General features: G+C 46.2%; 1 protein-coding gene across 4 annotated transcripts; it reads left to right on the top strand.

Moving 5' to 3' along the window:
* The first annotated feature begins 2,060 nt into the window (after positions 1-2,060).
* On the top strand, positions 2,061-11,189 carry LOC123085907 (phosphatidylinositol 4-phosphate 5-kinase 6). Of its 4 annotated transcripts, none has more exons than XM_044507613.1 (8): positions 2,061-3,384; positions 8,338-8,502; positions 8,605-8,770; positions 8,846-8,962; positions 9,172-9,365; positions 9,482-9,564; positions 9,636-9,720; positions 10,391-11,189. In XM_044507613.1, the coding sequence occupies exons 1-8, from the start codon at positions 2,249-2,251 to the stop codon at positions 10,680-10,682; spliced, it is 2,238 nt and encodes a 745-aa protein (XP_044363548.1). In that variant the 5' UTR covers positions 2,061-2,248; the 3' UTR covers positions 10,683-11,189. The 4 variants fall into 4 exon arrangements, with proteins under 4 accessions (XP_044363548.1, XP_044363546.1, XP_044363547.1 ...); XM_044507614.1 differs by having other exon boundaries at positions 2,063-3,384; positions 9,485-9,564; XM_044507611.1 differs by having other exon boundaries at positions 8,338-8,770.
* The last annotated feature ends 8,101 nt before the right edge of the window (positions 11,190-19,290 follow it).

The raw sequence follows: 19,290 nt of genomic DNA, 5'->3' as shown, positions 1-19,290 counted from the left end.
AACTTGATATGTGTTCAATATTTTGATAGTATGTATGTTGTGATTCCCTTAGTGGTGTCATGTGAACGTCGACTACATGAAACTTCATCATATTTGGGTCTAAGGGAATGCATTGTGGAGTAGTTATTAGATGATGGGTTGCGAGAGTGACAGAAGCTTAAACCCTAGTTTATGCGCTATTCCGTAAGGGACCGATTGGATCCAAAAGTTTAATGCTATGATTAGGATTTATTCTTAATACTTTTCTCGTAGTTGTGGATGCTTGCGAGGGGGTTAATCATAAGTATGAGGTTTGTTCAAGTAAGAACAACACCTAAGCACCGGTCCACCCACATATCAAATTATCAAAGTAGCGATCACGAATCGAATCAACATGATGAAAGTGACTAGATAAACTTCCCGTGTACCCTCAAGAACGCTTTGCTTATTATAAGAGACCATTTTGGCATGTCCTTTTCCTCAAAAGGATAGGACTACCTTGCTACACTTTCGTTACTATTATCATTACTTGCTCGTTATAACATATCTTGCTATTAAACTACTCTATTACTTATAATTTCAGCACTTGCAGACATTACCTTGCTGAAAACCACTTGTCATTTCCTTCGGCTCCTCGTTGGGTTCGACACTCTTACTTATCGAAAAGAGCTACAATTGATCATCTATACTTGTGTGTCATCAATCACCAAGGATAAGAAATAACAAAGCATTTTTCCTCGCCTAATGCAGGGTCATGGCTAGTCAAGGGTCATCAGCTCCTTCCCACCTACTACGGCCGCTGCAACCTTGGGCGAAAATGTGGTCAGAGACGACACAAGGGAAGCTACTCCCATCTCTACATCCTTCCTCCTCTCAGCCAGCCATGGCTCTCCACCACCAGTCACGGGAGAGTTGGCCAGTTGGGGCACAAAATCTTGGCATAAAGCTCCTGACCATCCTCTTCCCTATCGTTCCTCTACCTCCCTTCCTCTTCTCAACCAGCCATGGCTCTTGGCAAGTTTCCTCGAGCTGCAAGCCGTGGAGGAGCATTCCACCGGCTGCATTAGCTAAGCCTCCAGATCTGGACGCCAACATCATCGGTCCCATCTCCTACCCTACGAGCCACCAACATTCAGTCCACCCCAGAGAGAGAGAGAGAGAGAGAGATGTACCTTAGTACCTGTAGGTCCAAACCTGCAGATTAGACCAGAACTAGAACAATGAACAGAGGGAGAAGGCTCCAGCTGGCGTCCAACCGATTGATGCGCAAGGAAGTTGAGCCAGGGATGGAGGCAGCGAAGGTCGGCCCACCGCTGTTCGTCCTTCTGCTGCCTCTGCGAGCTCATGGCTCCAGCCCCTGCCGCCGGGGATGCTTATCCTCCGCACGTCCCTGTCTCCAGTGAGAGAGGACGAGGGCATGGGCGTCAAGGTAATGATGGAGGCGACGAGCAGGGAGAGGGAAGGCGGCGGAGTGGGAGAGGAGAGGAAGGAGTGGGAGGAGAGAAGGCTGAGGGGGCGCGGGCTCTAGATGAGAAGGGTTGGGGGCTAGAGTTTGACGCTTTGCCGAGGAGGGAGGAAGGGGTGCAGCGTGCAAGGCGAGGGGCTTTCCAGGCCACGACTTGCCTGATGCTTCCGCAAACCACGCGTCACGCAGGGAGTGGGTGCACTCGCACCTTAAAAGGGCTGACCCAGCCATGACAGATGCTGCAAGAGCCCACCGGACATTGGGCCATGCAAAACTACCACGCGGTCAAAACAAGCACCGTAGCTACCAGCAAACATACAACGACACACACGAAGTCAACGATCAGATTGCAGAATCCAAGGGTAGAAAACACATGACACCTGGGGTTTGCAAGGAAACGAGTTGCCCAACCACATTATATGCTAGAATGAATACAAGTAGTATGCTTGAGAATGTATATCTTTTAAAAAAATCACTGGTTCCTACTCGTTACGTCTCATAATATAAGAGCGTTTATACCATCTGTAAAAATATTTCGAGTATATTTTAATAAAAAAAATCGAATAAGACAGCACCTCCTTGCACGTCCCACGTGACGTCCCTCTCCTCCTCCACCCCTCTCAGGCCCCCATTCCGCTTTGGACGGTCTAAAAATTTCTCTCCGGCCACCTTCTCTCTCCTCCCAACGACTCCTTCGGCAATGCCGCCGCGGCGCGCGCGCGCGCGCGCCCGCCGGCGCTGCTAGATCCTTGCACGATCCACGCCGCAGCCGGGAGCCCTTGAACCTGCGCAGCGAGACGACCAATGCACGAGCGCGCCCGGCCAGGGCGCGGGAGACGACCGTGCGCGTGCCGCGTGTCACCGATGCCGCCCCCCGGCGAAGACCCCGACGCGGCACCCTCGTGCAGCAGCTCCGACACCAGCGAGCCGCAGGACCAGCAGCGCTCGGAGCGGGCGCTCTCCAACGGAGATCTCTACCTGGGCCAGTGGCGCGGGGGCGTGCCACACGGCGACGGCAAGTACCTGTGGGTGGATGGCTGCATGTACGAGGGTGAGTGGCGCCGCGGCAAGGCCACCGGACGCGGGAGGTTCTCTTGGCCGTCGGGAGCCACCTACGAGGGCGAGTTCTTGGACGGGTTCATGCACGGCGCGGGAACCTACGTGGGCGCCGCGGGGGACAGCTACCGCGGCGCGTGGGCCAAGAACCTCGAGCACGGCGCCGGCGAGAAGCGATACGCCAACGGCGACTGCTACGACGGCGAGTGGCGGGCGGGGCTTCCGGACGGGTGTGGCCGCTACACCTGGCGCGATGGCACCGAGTACGCCGGCGGCTGGCGCGCGGGGCTCATCCACGGCCGCGGCGCCCTGGTCTGGGCGAACGGCAACCGCTACGATGGCGGCTGGGAGGGCGGCCGGCCGCGCGGACAGGGCACGTTCCGGTGGTCGGACGGCAGCCTGTACGTCGGGTTCTGGGGCCGGGAGGCCCCCGGCGGCGCCCTGCACCAGAAGGGCGTGTACTACCCATCCCCGGGGGCGGCAGGCGAGACGAGGACGCGCGACCCGAGGGAGGTGTTCGCGAGGGAGCTGCCGGAGTGTGTGCGCTCTGGCACGGAAAGCCAGTCGGCGCTACCGTCGCTGAGGTCTCTAAAATGGCTGGCGCGGTCGGTCAGTGGGCGCGGGAGCTCGTCGTCGGGCCGGAGCAATCTTTCGGGTGGGAGTAATTGGGGTTCAGATGGAGACGTCAAGTGCGAGCTTGCTGACGACTGGAAGCGTCGTAACAGTACGAGGGAGGGTAGGGGACTGCTGCCTCTCACTTCGCCGGCGCCAGCGCCACAAGTAGCCAAGGGTGCACCACTGCGGGTGTCGAAGCGGCAGGGGGAGACCATTGCCAAGGGGCACAAGTTCTACGAGCTCATGCTCAACTTGCAGCTGGGCATCAGGTGCATTTCTTTCCCCTGATTAGTACACCTTGAATTCTGATCTTCTGTGAATTTCAGAAACTGGTGGAGGTGTTTTTTTTTGAGAGAGAGAGATTTGGAATTTCAATTAGACATCGCCATGGACTAGAAGGGTTATGCGCGCTTTGCTGCGCAGTTCGTGTTGTTGTGTTTCTTAAAAAAATCACACTGTTTCAAAATATAAGGTGTGTTACTTTAAAAAAAATATCAAACCTTTTATGTTTTTCAAATTTGTAGAGAAATATATCCGAATCCATAATATCAAATCGGTATTTTTGGATTAGGCTGTGTTTGATAACAAAGTACTGCAATAACCAAAGTATTCAAAAACCGCAGTATTTTATCCTGTTGGCATAAGATACCACAGTATTGGCATATCAAACTATTTTAGAGTATTGATAATACAGCGACTTGTTTGGCAGTGCCGTATGCAGCGTTGTAAAATGGGTTTTAAGTTAGCGCCTAGCTAGACGTTGCATGCATAAATTGAAGGAAGTATCTAAAACTCATCTAGACGAGATATAATTTGGTCTCATTCATTTTGAAAATAAGAATAGATACAACCCACGTCAGTACACACGCATCTTATAGCATCACATCCAATGGTTATAAAAGGTGAATGAGACCAAATTATATCTCATCTAGATGAGTTCTAGAAAAACTGTAAATTGAACGGTGCTGCATGGCCATACACAAGGCTTGTAGCTTACCATGGAGAACGTTCCGCAACACGACATAGCCGACGACACACAACGAGACTGTTTGGCCTTCTGCTGTGTCACCGTTGAGTCATGGTGGTGCACCGTCGTGTCTACAGCTTGCTGCGAGCCGTCTCCAATAGTGACTCCTCGTGCATTGTCGTCCCGCCACGCGCCGGTGCTTCTCTGCATACTGCAGCCCCTCCATCATAACTGCGTTCCGTGGCTTCAGGGTGCCAACATTGGCATTCGTCGTCATGCCAGCCACGGAGCGGCACGGTGTCCACGGGCATAGTCTACGGCAAGGTACGTATCACGTAGGTAGCCCATGGGGTGCTACCCCTGCATGCATAAGTGCACTTGTGGCTAAATCATGCGTGCTGAACTGGATTAGTCCCTCGTGCTAGCTTCTATTGTAGCCCTGTAGGTGAAAACAGGCAGCCTGCGGCAAGAGGCGGGAGGATGAAGATCAGCGTATTCACTGTTATTTTTCCTTTGTTGTCTCTTGATTTATCCGTGGCCGCTTGCACCGTGGAAGAAGATAACAACAGCCGTTTCTTTTGCGTGCTCTGTTTTAAAAAAAGAGGTCTGAGGTTCTTTTTATTAGACACAGAAAATCCTACGGTTTTGAGAATAACGCAACATTAATACCGCAGTTTTTCTGGGTAGCCAAACACCTCATGATAATTAAAACTGTAGTATTTTAGAAAACTTTAAAAATACTTTGCTATCAAACAGGGCCTTAGTTATGAAATGAAATTCCATACTTTTTTGTTTAATACTGTGAATGTCGATATTATTGCTCTAAAGTTGGTCAAAGTTAAAGAAACTTGATTTTCTAGAAAACTAATACCCCTTATATTTTATAACTGATGGAATATTTAGTTTGGCGGGCGGGGGAGTTGATAGAGTGTGTTTTATTTTTATTTATAATACGGTGTTTTGATGGGCCTTTCGTGTTGTGATTATGTGTTATCCCCTAACCAACCTATATTTATGTAGGAAAATTTATGTGTTGTTGGTTGCATCTACTATATTGATGCTAGAATATCATATGGTGGCACTTCTTTTTTTCTAGATGATGGGAGAGTGCGCGGGATCGATATGTTTTTATAGTTCGGTTGTTGCTGATTAATTTAAAAAATTATTGGCCCAGTAAAAATAGTAAACCAAACTAAAATTGAATACCCCAATTGAATGAAAGATCTTCAAATTTTGTGTACATAATGAATTAATAGAATTAAAAATGAGAGCTTAAGGAATTGTTGACCCGGTTGAAATGGGATGACCCAATTCTAAATTGAATACCTTAGTTAATTGTGAGGCATTAAAAATTAGAAAATATAGTGTGTGGTATAAAAAAAATTAAATGATGGAGCTTCGAGAAATTGTTGACCCGGTCAAAATCGGGTGACCCAATTCTAATTAGAGATCTCGATTGAACGTGAGCTCTTTAAAACTAGGAAGCTTAGTGTTATAGAGGATATATAAAAAGAATTGAATGGGCGAACTTTGAGAAATTGTTGACCCCGTTAAAATTGGGTGACCCAATTCTAATTAGAGACCTCAATTGAACATGGGCTCTTTAAAAATAGAAAGCTTAGTGTTATAGATGATATATAAAAAGAATTGAATGGAAGAACTTTGAGAAATCGTTGACCCAGTCAAAATAGGGTGACACAATTTTAATTGAAGACCTTTTTTAGGGGATTTTAATTGAAGACTTTAATTGATTATGAGGCCTTAAAAATTAGTGAGCTTAATATCGTTGATCTAGTCAAAATCGAGCTGAACCAATTCTAAATTGTAAACATCAATTAATTGTGAGGCGTTAAAAATCAAGGATCATAATGTATAGTATAAAAGAATTGAATGGGAGAGTTTTGAAAAATTGTTGACCCAATCAAAATCAAATAATCCAATCTTAATTGAAGACCTTAATTAAATGTGGGCTCTTCAAAATTAAGGAGCCTAGTGTTATAGAGAATTGTCAGAGGATCTGCATTGAGATTGCTCGTTTAACTGTTTATTATGTTTTTGCTAAACATGAACACCAACAATGTTCCATTCTATTGGAGAGAACTGAAGCATATACATGCACATTATAATGTTCATAGCAAGTAATGTAAGCCTATTTTTTTCCTTTTCATACATACATTGAAAGCACAAAATATCAAACAGATATCAATTTTTTCGATAAAGGATGTATTTTATTGGGTCAAAATGAGCATCAAGAGGATATAAACACAATAAACCCATATTCGGTCTCTGCATAGTTAGGATGCACACAACCAATATGAATACACACACAAATAAAACGCCGGCAAAAGAGCAAAGTCATATGAGACCAAAGCTATGTGTAGACGAGGAAAGATGACAAAGCTATTAGATCCATGATCGAAAAACTACAACAATGATCATATTCGCACCAACCATCTCATGACACCAAACGAACGACGAGGTTCTTCAACAGCAACGCCTTCAAGAAGGGAACGACGCTCATCGTCGCCGTCATCGGATCCAAACATCCAAGGTCAGATCCAAGTTTTCACCCTGAAGAAACAGTCTAAGCATATCCGAGCAATGCCTTCAACAAGATAGCGACATAAAAATATCGCCATTGCCAGGTTTAACCAACTCGGGTCAGACTTAGGTTTTCACCCCGGAGCTCGAGCCTGGGTGCTCGAGTGGCACCGCCATCGACGTCCCTTATGTGTTGTCACCACCACTTTCTCGTGACCCCAGCTACATGTGCGTTCGCCGCCGCTGTACAACCATCTCTGTGTGTCAAGTCATTGTCGATAGTTTGCATCTCACAACTGAAGTCAACCACCTGGTATGAAGAGAGGAATTCTCATGAAGACCTTTCGATAATCACCACAATCTGCGTCGAGGCTACCATCTCAGGCTGGAGTTGTCACCAGGACCAACCACCTACTTCCTTCGTTTCAAAATAGATGACTCAACATTATACTAACTTTAGTATAAAATATGGTCTTATAAAGACTTATAAGTCCCATGAACCAAACAGATAGGAACTTTTTAGGGACTTGGGACTTATAAATTAAGACTAAAAAAAGTCCTAAAACTTATGAACCAAACCGGACCTAAGTATAAAATTGGATCATCTATTTTAAAACAGAGAAAGTACAATGAAGCACCCATCGCTGATTATCACTTCGCCCGGAGAGAGCTCAGCTCATACCCGTCAAGTAGCCACCGCAAGATCAAGAGCACACAGCTGCAAATCAGCGCCATGCCTCCCGACCGATAGATCTTCGTGAAGGACGGAGTCCACCACAAGGACCAGCAGGGCCTCCATGCACAACACCTCATTGGATTCCCTGATGCCACACCACAATTTGGAGGAGCAGGATTGTCGCCCAACCAGAGAAGGAGATGGCTGGATATGGCGTCGCCAGGCTAGATCAGAGGCTCCAGATCCACGCCGGCCATGGCAGTCAAGCCAAGGGACTACCCCGTCGAGCCCGGCCCAGCTGCCGCAGACAACCTGCGCGCCAGTACGAGCTTGCGCGGCGGCCGCTGCTAGGGCCGCTCGGTGTGGGTAAGGCGGTGCAGCAATTCATAGCTTTGATGTGCAGACTCAATGCTCACGTGCCTGCGAGCTAGAAGGAGCAGGCCCTGCCGCCACCGCGCTCGCCGGCAGCGGTGGCGGCAAGGAGTGGAAGACGAGGGAAGACCGGCGGCGAGGATGGGGACGCCCCGGTGCCGCCCAGGAGCGACACGGGAGCGAGATCCTATTTTCTCGGCCTATAACAACTGTAGTCTGTATTCCATAAACCCAAGAAGTCTTGCACTTTTTGAAGATATAAAAATTAATTTTGTTTCTTCTTGAACGAAAAATGATGCTTATAAGGATTACCAATGAACTATTACAAACTTGGTGTCCATAAAAAAATGGACCATGCACATTTGAAAATGTCTCCTTTTAACTGGCGAGTATTGAATAGATCAGAAAATGGTACTTGTTGTTACCCCAGGGGCTGTTAGGCCACACGCAGTAGCATGTATATTTTCTTACATTACCCAATTTACTTAGAAATCAGGATTTATTTTTTATTTTCAAGTCTTGTATATGTAATTTTTGTAGTATAAACTCGATGAATTCCAAGTTCTTTTTTTGGAGAGAGAATTTATTTTCATACGTTTGATGAATGTCTTTGTGAACTTATATGTTACAATTTCTTAATATCTGAATATGCTATCTTGGGGATAGGCATGCAGTAGGAAGGCAAGGTCAGGTTATACTAGATCTGAAATCATCAGCTTTTGACCCAAAGGAAAAGGTATGGACAAAATTCCCCCCAGAAGGCTCGAAATATACCCCTCCACACAATTCTAGCGATTTCAAATGGAAAGATTACTGCCCAAAGGTGTTCCGGTTGGTCATCAATCCCAAGATAAAGATTTTCCTATCTTATGACCATATTATGGTATTGTACTCATCAACATATGCACACATTTGTTCTGAACTAATTCACAGGACATTGCGCAAGCTGTTCAAGGTCGATCCAGCTGACTATATGCTATCTCTGTGCGGAGATGATGCTCTACGTGAGCTCTCGTCCCCTGGTAAGAGTGGAAGCTTCTTTTACTTGACAAACGATGATCGATACATGATAAAGACAATGAAGAAATCTGAAGTAAAGGTTTGTCCTCCTTTTCTGTCTTCGCCTGAATGTTAAATTTTGTTCTGAACTTATGGATTATTTGTTACCTTACAGATGCTTCTGAAGATGCTTCATGCTTATTACAATCATGTCCGTGCATTTGAGAATACCCTAGTGGCAAAGTTTTTTGGTCTACACTGTGTGAAGTTGGCTGGAGCAAACCAGAAGAAGGTTAGAAAGTATATACTTGTTTTTTTTTTGCGCAAACACACACAAAATGTGCACCATTTGTATTAGAAGAAAGAGTGAAATGCCAAAATAGCACCTATATAAGGGTTTTCATTCTGTCCTCACGCTGTAATTACTCCTATTTATGAATCTACTGTTGTCAAGTATAATATCAATCCTGACGGTCTGCTTGATGCTGTACTACCACCCAGGTTCGTTTTGTCATAATGGGGAACCTGTTCTGCTCCGATCACACTATTCATAGGAGATTTGATCTGAAAGGATCATCTCTTGGCCGGACTACTGACAAGCCACAGGCAGAGATTGATGAGTATACAACTCTGAAAGATCTTGATCTTAATTTTATCTTTCGGTTGCAAAAACAATGGTTTGAAGAGTTCCGAAGGTGCGAACATTTTATGCCTAATTTTTGTATTGTGTTTTGTGAATGACCTAGGTACCAAATGCTAACCAATGATATTGGAACCCTATGTACTAATCTAGTTCTTACATACTTTGAAGCAGGCAAGTGGACAAAGACTGTGAGTTTCTGGAGCAGGAGAAGATTATGGATTACAGTCTCTTGGTGGGTGTACATTTTAGAGGTAAGAGAGAGATACTTAAGGCACTTTGTAAAAATACAAAATGCTGACTTGATTCTTTACTTTGGTTAAAGGTGCCATTGACATCGATGGTGACAAACCTGCCACACCCCGCGTTTCAAGATGGGACAGGAATCACTTTCTTTCTGATCCAAACAGGTAAATAGACACTAAATTATGTTCTCTTGCCTAATACTACAGTCCTAGTTATAATTGCTTTTGCTCTTTCTAAATAATGTAGCTGGTAAGTATGTAGTTCTTGAGCCAGCTCACCATTGAGATGATTCATGTTTCAGCTTCATTGTGGTACAAATTTTGACATGGAAAGGTTTTAGGTATCCATCTATTTTAAACGACAAAATTGACATTAATTTCTATAGCCAGGATGTTCATTCTTCTGACTAGAAAGTATTTGAGGTTCATTTAGTAATATTTCCTATTGTGTCTTTTCTTGGTAATGATATTTCTAAGGTTAATGCGTATACCACATATAGTTTCTGATGGTGTAAAATTCTCCAGTGTGTCAATCCAGTCATATGGTCCCCATTGTTACCTAGTATTAAACATTTTTTTGTTTAGAACCTTCCTATCTTGTACATGTTTTCATATTCACCAGATTTACCGTGGATTCACATGCTTAGTTCACACTTTTGAGTACTAGTGGTACTAAACAATTTGTCAAACCTAATGAAAGATCAGTTTAGGCTATCACCTTATGTTTAGGATTGTCCTGATGCCATTTCCCCCTGGAAGATGTATCTGATGAAGGTATTTTAATATCTTTAGCTCTTGTAACAATAAACATAATTGATATTATTTGGTTGGACAGGTGGTGTAAGATTAAACTGGGGGCGAATATGCTGTCAAGAGCTGAACTGACAGTCCGAAAGAACGACAGTGATGTTATTGGAGAGCCAACTGGGGAATACTGTGATGTTATATTGTATTTTGGAATAATAGACATACTTCAAGACTACGATATAGGCAAAAAGATTGAGCATGCATACAAATCTTTCCAACATGACTCGACATCCATTTCAGCGGTAGATCCAAGACAGTACTCCAGGCGCTTTAAAGATTTCATATACAAAGCATTCCAAGAAGACAGGGTAGACATCTAAAAGCATATAGACACCTTCTCCAGCAGCTGATATAATTTTGAAAGCGAAGATCAACTTTTCTGGGCCAAAGATCAAGCTGAGCAAGCATGTCATGTGCAAATTTGTACCTTGTTGGTTGCCTTCAGCAGCTTCCGTAGAAGACATCAGGATGAGCGAGTTGCTGGAGAACCTACTGATTCTTTGCCTTCCAGGAATTGGATTAGCTTTCATGTAATATATGAGTAGCTACGTACATAACACACGGAGTTCACTCACTAATATTTACAGGAGTAGATGTAACTTACAGATTCAAATCACACATAGAAGCATGTGACCACAAGTGTACAGGCCAGTCAGGGGTTGCAAATGCTCTTTTGCCTGAGGATACCAATGTCACCATTCTTGAAAGTTAACTGTATTGAAAGTCTGAAACCTTTGGCATACCGAGACAAAATTCATTTATTGTTGATTTTAGGCTACACCATCAAGCTAATATGGATTCCAAATCCATAGCGATTAATCAACTCATTTTTGGTATCCCCTCGTCTTAAGTTCTTAAATAAAATGCATGGGTCCTGAATATTTTCTTTACTACTACCTTTGGATGCACTGGAAAGCAAAGGTATGTTCATGATGGTGGTGTTTCTGACTATGAGATATAAGGAGAATAATGTGAATTCCGAGTGGAATATAATCTGGTGATGATGTATTGAGAATGACCATGTCTATGCTACTTGCAAACTCTCAATTGGTGCAGTGGTGAGATGGCCCCATTCAGTGGCAGCTGAGGCATGGTCTACTTTCAGGTCAGCTTGTCCTTGTGCATAAGGGCTGAGAGGGCTTCCATAGGTGCTCTTACTGCTTTCACCGGGATCACTCCGATGCAAAGTGTGTCCATATACGCGGACGACGTGGCCATGTTCACAAAGCCTTCAACGCAAGATTTGGCGGCGGTTCGAGCAATCCTGACAACGTTCGGAGAAGCTTCAGGACTCAAGGTCAAACTACCGCAAGTCAACAACAGTAATCATAAGGGGTAGTAAGGAAGCCAAGATCAGAGTTGCGGACATGCTCCAGTGCAATATATGAGAGTTCCCTTGTAGATATCTTGGGCTACAACTTGCCATCAAGAGCCTAACGCGTGTTGAGTGGCAGCCCATGTTGGACAAGGTGAGGCATTGCTTGCCAGGTTGGCAAAGAGGGCTTATTCAGAGACCCGGGCATCTAATTCTGGTGCAGTCAGTAGTTGCGGCTCGGCCAGTGCACCACCTAATGATTATGGAGGCACCGGAGTGGGTTCGAGAAGATATGAACAAGTGGATGAGATCCTTCTTCTGGGCTGGAAAGGATAAGTGCAACGGAGGGCAATGTCTTGTGGCATGGGATATAATTTGTCGGCCCAAAGCTTTCGGCGGTTTAGTAATCAAGAACTTGAAGTGGCAAGCAATTGCGCTCAGAGTGAGATGGGAATGGCTTAAGAGGACTGACGCTCACAGGCCATGGCAAGGGCTACCAATGATGAATGATGACGAGGCTAGAGAGGTATTTGACACGTTGGTCAACATCAGAGTGGGATCGGGTGAGCGGGTGCTCTTTTGGAGGGACAAGTGGATTTACGGTGTGGCTGCAGCGGAGATTCCACCATTATTGGTCGCCACGGTCCCGACTAGGACGGCTAACAGACGCATCGTGCGCCAGGCACTCGAGGACGACAGCTGGACTCAAGACTTTGAGCCGAACACCTCCTTCACCGCCCTAATCCCGTACATGCACCTTTGCCATTCAATTAACACGGTGGAGCGAGATCCGGATCGACCTGACAATTTCACTTGACCGCTCTCGACGACGGGCTCCTACACGGCCAAGTCGGTCTCTCACTACCTCTGTTCCGAGATGACTAGATCACCCACTGCGAAATGCACCTGGAGAAGCTAGGCACCACTTAAATGTAAGTTGTTCGTCTGGCTAGCCCTGCAAAACAGGCTGTGGACGTCAGATAGGAGCCAGGCATGGGCTACAGGACCAGCCGTCGGCCTGCTACACATGCATGTAGGCGAAGGATAATGTGGACCACATCCTGGCGAAGTGCACCTATGCACAGGAGGTGTGGCACAGGGTGTTCGGTCTTCTCGAGATCAACGTGCATGAACTAGTGGGGACAGCCGTGTTCAAGGAGTGGTGGCTCGCAGTGTGTACGAGATTCAGTGGAGCTGACCGTAGAGGATTCGATACGCTGGTGACGGCGGTAGCGTGGGCCCTTTGGAAGTAGAGGAGTGCTAGGGTCTTCAACAAGATCAACGAGTAGAAGACAGCATTCGACCTCCCATCCATGATCCTGGACGAGATCGCAGAGTGGAGGATGACTGGTGTGGGCGTCAGAGGGCTACAACATTTTGTGAGAAGTTAACCTAGGATAGAGAGGCGTTGGTGTCACGTGTGTTGTACCCCGTCCTTAGTGTTCGCACCTTGGACGGCATTCTTGTAATTATACTTCTCTCTTCTATAAAGCCATGGCACGCCATTGATGTACTCTTGAAAAAAACTTTCAGGCCTCCTTTGGTTTATAGGAATTTCATAGGGTAGGATTTTTGTAGGAAAAATTCCTATGGAGCCCTTTGATTTGTAAAAATGGAATCATATTTCTATGGAGAAATTCTTCCTATCCTTCAAATTTCATAGGAAAATAAACATTAGCCTAGACTCAATGGAAAAAATTCTATGATGTGAAACAAAGAACATCTTCTTTCGTATTCCTACTCATAGGATTTGAGATGCATATCATCTCATTTCCTATGACTTTCCTATTCCTATAATTTTCCTATCCTATGAACCAAAGGAGGCCTCAAGTCAGCTTGTGATGGCAAAATGGATAAATTGAACTCCGGGCGAAACTATTTCACAAACTAAACTGTTTTTGGAAGTATTTCACCCAGCAGACCCCTAATGTGCAGCGCCCAACAGCAAGGCGCCGCACTCTACTGTGCAGCGCAGTGCAGCGCCTATCACTCAGGCGCTACACCTGTGCAGCACCCGACAGCAAGGCGCTGCAGTACACTATGTAGCGTCTGTCTGTAAGGAGCTTCACAGTAGAGTGCCATGTAGCGCCTGTCTGTAAGGAGCTTCACAGTAGAGTGCAGCGCCTTGCTGTCGGGTGCTGCACGAAAGGGTCAACAGTGTGAAATATTTAAAAACAGTTTAGTTAATGAAATAATTTCGCCCCGAGGTCAAATTTGTCAATTTTACCGCTTGTGATGATGACAGCAGGGCAAACCAAAAACATGAATATTAGTGTAATCCCGTGCAAAGATCCTTTACATTCCATGGTGGATATGTTTCATTGTGGATTTTACGTTCCTAGTATAATTTAGGTTCCACTTCGGGAGTTCCAGATTTTATGTTTCCAAGCAAATAACATAAATGTCGCATGAGCCCACAACTTTCTGTGTGCGACCACGACATAGTTAGTGGATCTTCAGGTAGTTAGCTTAGTGGACGTAGTAGCCAGCTACTTTTCCATTAGTCATGGGATTTTTTTTTTTGGAAAATGGGTGACTCCCCGGCCTCTGCATCAGAAAGATGCATACGGCCCTCTTATTAGCCAAAAAGTAGTGTCCACATGGTTCCAAAGGTCTCAAAAAATAAAGCATAAATAGCTCACATAGAGCCAAAAAGGGGCTAGAAACACCAACTAGCCTAGAAAAGACGCCACAACCGGCTGGCTAAAAATAGATAGGAGATCAAGCTATCCTATTACATGATCGCCATCCAAACCGGTTGAAAATATCCCGAGCTACCATCTCCCATCGGAAAGACCCATTAACCAAATGCTCCCTGGCCTCCATCTGGGTGAGTAGCGACCACGAACGGATCAGTGCCGTAGTTCGGAATATGACCTGCAAAAAATGTATACATGATATTCTGTTAAAAACCAAATCATTTCTGCAAGTCCAGATAGTCCACAGTAAAGCACAAACTCCAACCCGAATATGTCTCGCTAAGTTAGGCTCAATCCCATTAAGCCATGTCCCAAATAACGCATAAACAGAATTCGGTGGAGTGATACTAAAAGCAATGTGGATCGTCTGCCAAAGTACCTTGGCTAACGGGCAATCAAAAAAGAGATGTTTGATAGTCTCATCCCGATCACAGAAACTACACCTAGTAGGTCCTGTCCAATTACGCTTCAAGAGATTGTCCTTCGTTAAAATAACTTGTTTATGAATAAACCACATAAACACTTTTATTTTCAAAGGAATTTTGACATCCCAAACATGCTTGGACGTAGGAATGGAGTGTGAGTTAATAACATCAATATACATTGATTTAACCGTGAATACTCCAGATTTAGTCGGTTTCCAGCGTAATTCATCGGGTTGTCGTGTAAGCTGGACTTCCATCAATCTCCTAACTAGATGGAGCCATTGTTCCCAACGATTGCCCGCTAGCGTACGTCTGAACTGAATATTAAGGGGGATCGTTTGAAAGACCGATGCAACGAACACCTCACGTCGTTGCACAATACGGTATAACGACGGATATTGGATGGCCAATGGTGTCTCGCCGAGCCAAGTATCCTCCCAGAAACGTGTACTCGTGCCGTTTTCAATAACAAACTTCGTCCTATTAAACAAAGACTGTTTGACTTTCATCAAGCCTTTCCAGAAAGGCGAATCGGTCGGCCTAACAGTGACCTGGGACAAAGTTTTTGTCTGGAGGTACTTGTTGCGAAGGATTTGAGCCCACATAGCGTCATTCTCCAATGAGAGCTTCCACAGCCACTTGCTAAGAAGGCATTTATTCTTAACTTCTAGATTCTCAATACCTAGACCTCCTTGGTCTTTCGGTCTACAGATGATGTCCCATTTAGCAAGCCTATATTTTCTTTTAAGCTCATCACCCTGCCAAAAGAAGCGCGATCTATAGAAGTCCAGTCTCTTCCTAACCCCAACTGGGACCTCAAAGAACGATAGGAGAAACATTGGCATACTCGTGAGCACCGAATTAATCAGGATTAATCGGCCTCCGTATGACATGAGCTTACCCTTCCAAGAGCTCATTTTTTTCTCAAACCGATCCTCGATGCACTTCCACTCTCTGTTAGTCAGCCTACAATGGTGGATTGGAATCCCCAGATAAGAAAAGGGTAACTCGCCCAAGTCACACCCAAACAATTGCCGATAAGCCTCCTGTTCATCTTTGGCCCTACCAAAGCAGAACAGCTCGCTCTTATGAAAGTTAATCTTTAACCCGGTCAATTGTTCAAATAGGCATAGCACCAGCTTCATATTTCTCGCCTTGGCCAAGTCATGCCCCATAAAGATGATTGTATCATCAGCGTACTGAAGGATTGATACTCCTCCATCAATTAGATGAGGTACCAATCCCCCTACTTGACCATTTTCCTTAGCCCTTCCTATCAAAATTGCTAACATGTCCACCACAATGTTGAACAAGATAGGGGACATCGGATCTCCTTGTCTTAGGCCTTTATGTGTCTGGAAGTAATGACCTATGTCATCATTAACTTTAATTCCCACACTACCTTTTTGCGTAAATGATTCAACCTGTCGGCGCCAGGCTTCGTCAAAACCTTTCATACGCAATGACTGTTGGAGGAATGGCCATTTGACCTTATCGTACGCTTTCTCGAAATCCACCTTAAAAATTACTCCATCTAATTTTTTGGAATGGATTTCATGGAGTGTTTCATGCAGGACGACCGCCCCTTCAAGGATGTTTCTATCCGGCATGAAAGCAGTTTGAGACTGCTGCACCACAGAATGCGCAATCTGTGTGAGTCTGTTTGTCCCGACCTTGGTGAAAATTTTGAAACTAACATTAAGGAGACAAATCGGCCGGAATTGCTCAATCCTCACCGCGTCCGTCTTCTTGGGAAGCAGTGTGATAGTCCCAAAATTCAAGTGGAATAATTGAAGCTGGCCACAAAACAGATCATTGAACATAGGTAGTAAATCCCCCTTAATAATGTGCCAGCACTTTTTATAAAACTCTGCCGGGAATCCATCCGGACCGGGAGCCTTATTGTTTTTCATCTGCGCAATGGCATCAAACACCTCCTTCTCCGAGAACGGGGCAAGCAGAATATTATTATCGGCAGCCGAAAGCTGAGGCACATCCTCAGTCCTGGACTCATCGAGGGACACACAATTATCCTTCGGAGGTCCAAACAACTGCTTATAATAGTTGGTAATATATGCTTTTAGGTTGTCCTGACCTAAAATGGTACCCTCGTCTTGCTCAAGCTGAAAGATACGCTTCTTTCTGTGCTTGCCATTGGCTATCAAATGGAAGAACTGAGTATTCGCGTCCCCGTGGACTACTTTGCATACTTTAGCACGCAAAGCCCACTTCAATTCTTCTTCGCGGAGCAGTTCTTTCAGCCTCTTCTCCGCCTCATTTTTAGCCTGAAGCTCAGTTGGCGCTAGGATATTGGATTCGGCCTATATGTCCAGGGCATGTATAAGAGCAAGGAGTCTATCCTTTTCCATCTTATACACACCACTGAGGTTCTTAGCCCAGCCCCGTAAGAAACTCCTTAAATGCCTAATTTTATTCTGCCAACGCTCTAACGCAGTCTTGCCTCCAAGACCTCTAGCCCACTCCCGGGTGATCAAATCCAAAAACCCCTCACGTTCAAACCATGACATCTCGAAGGAGAAGGTGTTCTTGTTACCCACATGGTTCGGCTCCCCTGAGTCGACGAACAATGGGGTATGATCAGATATGCCCCTTGAAAGAGCTTGCACCGTAACCAGAGGAAACTTTTGTTCCCACTCCACGCTCGCAAGCACTCGATCAAGCTTTTCATAGGTTGGGTGTGGCAAAGCATTAGCCCAGGTGAACTTTCTACCGGAAAGCTCTATCTCTTTCAGATCCAAGCTTTCAATAATAGTATTGAACATGAACGACCATCTGCCGTCAAAATTGTCATTGTTCTTCTCGTCTCTCCTCCTGATGATATTGAAATCACCTCCAACTAAAATTGGAAGCTGTTCTGCCCCACAGATACGAACCAGGTCCGCCAGAAACTCCGCTTTAAGCTCGGGCTGTGCGGCACCATATACCGCCACCAAAGCCCAGTTAAAACCATCTATCCTAGACCTGACTCGAAACTTCACCGCGAAGTCGCCCATCACTACACTTCGGACTTCAAGCGAATCGCATCTCACACCCAGTAAGATACCACCCGACCTTCCACGCGGAGGGAGGCAATGCCAATCAAAGTCAATACCACCCACCAACGAAGAGAGGAACTGGGGTGCAAAGTTATCTCTACCCGTCTCCGATAGAGCAACAAAATCTAACCTCTGCTCTAAAGCTGCCTCAGCAAGGAATCTTCTTTTAGCCAAGTCCTTCAGACCTCTGCTATTCCAAAATATTCCTCTCATAATTCATCATGGAATTTTTTAGTGGTTCGAATCCTAGCACTCCTACGAACGGCGGAATCTGGATAGATCTTCCGATTCCACTTACGCTTAGGTTTACTAGGTTCTGTCGCCCGGTCCTCATAACCGGGTTCACAAATATTACTATCCTCAGTCTGTAAGGGAACATCATCTTCGTCAGAGTCATGATTGTGTGGTGCTAAATCCGCACATAGCTTATCTAGCACTCTGACCCCTAACGCGTCAATCTCATCATCCTTCATTGGTTTAACGGCTGCAAGGTTACGAATAGTCTCTAGGGCACGTTCCGCCTCCAAATCTAATAAGTCATTCATCAAATTGGAAATCTCACTATCCGTAGCCCCTAGTGAAACTCCTAATTGGTTTGCATTATTTATAATGTCCTCATTAGAAAAATGCAATAAGGAATTAGATATGTTGACGGACATACCGGAAGACAAAGCAGCCTCCTGAAGCTTGGCCGCCCTCATAGCGCACCGCTGCTGCATATCATCTATCTCGGGGACGTCCAGGATGCGAGCACTCATCCGTCTCCCCTCGGTGATCGGGTCCGGGATCCCGCCAAATGCAACCACCTCCTCCCTAGTAACACCTGGCATAGAGCCCCTCGAAGGCTCTACCGGGGTTACCAGAGAAGGCGTCTGCGGGCTCCCGATCCCCTTAGATGGGAGTCCCACACTAGGGACCCTGGCCATCGGTAGGAGCGGAGAGGAGGTGATGATGAGGGCCGCCTGCCCGCGCCCTCCTCCGATCTCAGCCGCAGGCTCAGACGCATGAGCCATCGGCGAGGGGGAGACGATCCTCCTGATCGTCGAGGGTGAAGGGGGAGCCAAGGCCTCCTGCCCCAGCGCCCCCCAGCTCCGCTGCTGCCACGGTGGTTACCGCCACCGTCGGGGAAGCAGGAGCCGAGGCCGCCTGCCTCGGGATCCCGCTCCTCGTACCGGCCGACCCACACTGGGCCGGCGTGACCGACGCCGCCGAGGGCGTGGTGGGGTGAGGAGAAGGCGAGGCCACCTGCCCCGAAGCCCCTCCCCCACAACCCACCTTGCCCATAGACGTCGACACCGGAGTCGCGTCCGCCTGGGGCACCAGTGCAAGAGAAGCTCCCTCTAGGCTCCTCTCCGTAGCTCCGACCATAGTCCTGGCCTGGTGACCCGCAGACAAACCAGCCTCCCCCTCGAACTCCAACGAGGGGAGCATGT

Source organism: Triticum aestivum, chromosome 4A, assembly GCF_018294505.1.
Source record: "Triticum aestivum cultivar Chinese Spring chromosome 4A, IWGSC CS RefSeq v2.1, whole genome shotgun sequence".
Classification (NCBI taxonomy): domain Eukaryota; kingdom Viridiplantae; phylum Streptophyta; class Magnoliopsida; order Poales; family Poaceae; genus Triticum; species Triticum aestivum.
Note: the sequence above shows the minus strand (reverse complement) of the source record. Positions and strands in the feature narration are given on the sequence as shown.